At 61.1% G+C, this 3,223-nt stretch overlaps 1 protein-coding gene across 1 annotated transcript; it reads right to left on the bottom strand.

Annotated features, from left to right (window-relative positions):
* Positions 1-1,394: 1,394 nt before the first annotated feature.
* On the bottom strand, positions 1,395-2,756 carry GM2A (GM2 ganglioside activator; the record flags this gene model as incomplete). Its single annotated transcript, XM_010158876.1, has 3 exons — positions 1,395-1,550; positions 1,669-1,851; positions 2,604-2,756. Coding segments are annotated over 3 exons (492 nt in total), but the record flags the coding sequence as incomplete, so codon positions are not given.
* Between the last annotated feature and the right edge of the window lie 467 nt (positions 2,757-3,223).

The following is a 3,223-nucleotide window of genomic DNA, read 5'->3' as shown; positions in this document are numbered from 1 at the left end:
GTCACCCCCAGGTCACCCCCAGCACCAAGAGGCACCAGCTCCACTCCCTGGTAAAAAGATTTATTAAGAACCTGCATTACCTGCCCGAAAGGAGGAAGCCGCCCTGGCAATGGGGCTGTGCAGCGGTGGGGAGCGGGGCGAGAGGGATGGAGATTCTCCAGGCAAAACAAACCCAGGTCGGACCCAGCAGCAGGATAAAACAGAGCGAGTCAGGGGTACAGAAGGGCGGTGGGAGCACATCTGCACGGCCGAGGATCCCCCGCGGCAGCAGACCGGCAGCGGTGTAAGGCAAATAAAGTGCTTGGAGGAAGGCCAGCCCCATGGAGGGGCTAAATAATGCGAGCAGGCAGGGACAGCAAGGGAGCGAGGGATGAGGGGGGCTGGTGGGTTACCTGCAGCCGCCGAGACCTGGCAGGGTGTGTGACATGGAGCTGCAGGAAAGATGCTGCCTGCCCACGCCTCGGCCACCAGCCACAATCAGATGATCTGCAGGGCCCCCCAAGAGGACCCAGGCTGCTGGTCATCTCCCAGACCATCCCATGACCGTGACACTGCTTCCCCGTGGGGGTACCTCTGCCGGCGCACGGCAAGGATGGTCCCAGTGCAGCACCCTGCCTCGTCTCAGTCCCAGTGGCACAATGAGATGAGCGGGACTTGTCCTCGGCCAGGCTGTGCCACAGCTGCCTGTCACAGCCGTGTCCGGCCACCTCTCCTGCCGCTGGGAGCACCGCCAGCCGCTTGGTCCCTCACGAGTGGAAAGGTCCGTCTGGGGTTTGGGTAGTTCCAGTCCTGCTGTGCTTGTGATGTGCGTGGCAGGAGGGACACGGGGAGGTGCCCTCCCCGGCGCCTCGTTGCCAAGCTGGTCCCAAACACAGGACAGGGACGTGCCCAAGGCAGACCCAGAGCTGCCACAGCGGAGGTGGTGTGGGCAAGCAGGGACACCCTCCGCAGCTAATCCTGCATCCCTCCAGGCTGCTCCCAGCAGTCCCACACACTCCTACTTCCCCACAGACTGCTCCAAGAAGTATTGCTTTTCCCTGGAATGCTTTTGTCTAAAATTCCCTACATTTAGGGATTTAAAAAAAAAAAAAAAAAAGAGCTCAACTAGGTAAAAAGTAACTACCCCCAAGTCACACTGAAAGGCTAAGTTTAGCTCCACGGCCACCCTGATGAGGGCAGGGGACACCCCAGTGATGGGGTTGGGGACAAAGGGACAGCTGGAGGGGCCTTTCTGTGTGTAGCAGGGGAGGGGGACACTGAGCGGGGGTACGGAGGCTGCCTCCTCCTGGCAGCAGGACGGATGCACCTCACAGGGACAGAGTGGGACAAGATGGGGTGCAACTGGGAGGGACAGGGGAGTAAGGTGGTGGGGAGAGGTGGGATAGCCCCACGCCTCACTGGGCCTGCAGGGAGAAGGCCAGCTTGATGCAGGCGAGCTCCTCCCTGCCGCTGCTGGCGACCACCCGGACACGGTATTTGCCGTTGGTCATCCAGGCAGGCAGCTCCACGTCAGGCAGGTCGAAGTCGCTGGCTGGCAGAGAGTAGGAGCCCTGCGGGGAGAGGAGACACGTAGGCAAGAGACCAGCTGAACCCCCCCAAGCCCACACCGAAGGGCACAGTGGTACCCAGGGCGCTGCCGGCATCGCCGACCGGGGGTCTCGGGCGTACCGCTTTGAAGGGGCAGTGGCAAGGGATGCCGTAGGTGAGCAGGGGCTCCGGACAGGTCGTGCCAGGTGGGATGATGTTGTCGAGAATGGTGCAGACATCATCATAGGTGCAGCTGCCCATCTGGTCGATGCAGGGCAGCTGGATCCAGAGGTCACCCAGTGCCTTCTCCACCACTAGCACTGCCTGGAGCGAAAGAGTCCCACACCAGTACAGCTGGTGTCCACAGCTCCCCCAGCCTGTCCCACCACCATTCTCCAGCCATTTCCCTCAGTTCCTGCTTATGCAATTCTTCGGGGTGTCCATAGGGCCACCGCACGCACGCTCACTTCCCCCTCCTGCTTTTGGTTCCTCTCCACCTGCAGGTCTCTCTTCCTCCAGCCTTGGTTTGACCCCTTGAGCAGACACCTCCGAGCACCCCATGCACCCGCTCCTTCCCCTCTCCATCACAAAACCACCCAGCAGCTCCCATCCTGCAGCTCTGCCTCCAGGCTCCCCGCAGTCCCAAACAGGCACCATGACACTGCTCAAAAAGTCCCCGAAAAGTGGTGCAGGATGGCTTGGCAAGCTCAGGGCTCCCGCAGCGGTGCCATGGCATGTCCCGGTAGGCAGCAGCCAGGTCTGGCCACTGCGAAACAAGTGCTGCAGCAACCATCAGGAACACCCAGGGCACCTGGGGTCTCATTTCCCACCCTGGGTCACTATGTCCCCAGGACACGACACAGCTCAGGTGGTTTCTCCCACTGGGAGCTTCCCATCAGGCTGTCTGCTCCCACCATGGGTCTCTCCACGCCCATCATCCCATCCTGGCGTACAGAGCCCAGTGAGCTCAGCGCTGCACCACTCCGTGCCTCATTCCCACACCCACTGCCGGTTTCCCAGGTGGTTCTGGGAAGCTCTGCCCTCCCCCGTCCCGTGGAGGCATCTCCAGCATGTACCTTCAGAGGGGCAACTACAGTCTTGCTGCTTTTGACCGCCGCACTGATGCGCATGCTTCCCGGGATGGAGATGGGGTCGGGTGCCACAGAGAGGCTCTGCAGCACCACGGGATCCTTCCCTTCACTGCAGTCCTCCCAGGAAAAGCCACCAACCTGTGGTACCGAGGGACAGGAGGAGTTAGAGCCCAGGCGAGCCTTGCCCTGGGTTTGCAGGAGGCTTCCCCAGTGCTTGACCCCCAAGCCCCCTTGCACACGTCTGCTCACAAACACAACCAGAAAACTATCTTCAGCCCCATCTCAAATGTCAAATAAATATTTCCCTCTGCATTTCCTGCACTGCCAGCTCTCTGAGCTTGAGGGCATTGTAGGAACTCTCCATCCAACAGCACTTGCCACAACCCTCTTGCACGGACTTCTTCCCCAAAGGGGGTTCCCAGGCTGTGATTTCCAAACCAGCGTCGGCTCGGCCACGGAAGCACCCTTCATGCCAGCGCCAACAGCACTCAGCAAGGTGTTTGAGAGCAAAGGCAAGAGAGCAAGCGCGGAAGGGGGCAGGGTGCTGGTGGCTGTGCTGCCTGGGGGTTGCTGGGCGCTGGAGCCAGGCACAGCCCCCCGGCTCT

The sequence above is a fragment of the Eurypyga helias genome, unplaced genomic scaffold (genome assembly GCF_000690775.1).
Source record: "Eurypyga helias isolate BGI_N326 unplaced genomic scaffold, ASM69077v1 scaffold19819, whole genome shotgun sequence".
NCBI lineage: Eukaryota > Metazoa > Chordata > Aves > Eurypygiformes > Eurypygidae > Eurypyga > Eurypyga helias.
The sequence above is the reverse complement of the archived record's forward strand: the minus strand, read 5'-3'. Positions and strand labels throughout refer to the sequence as shown.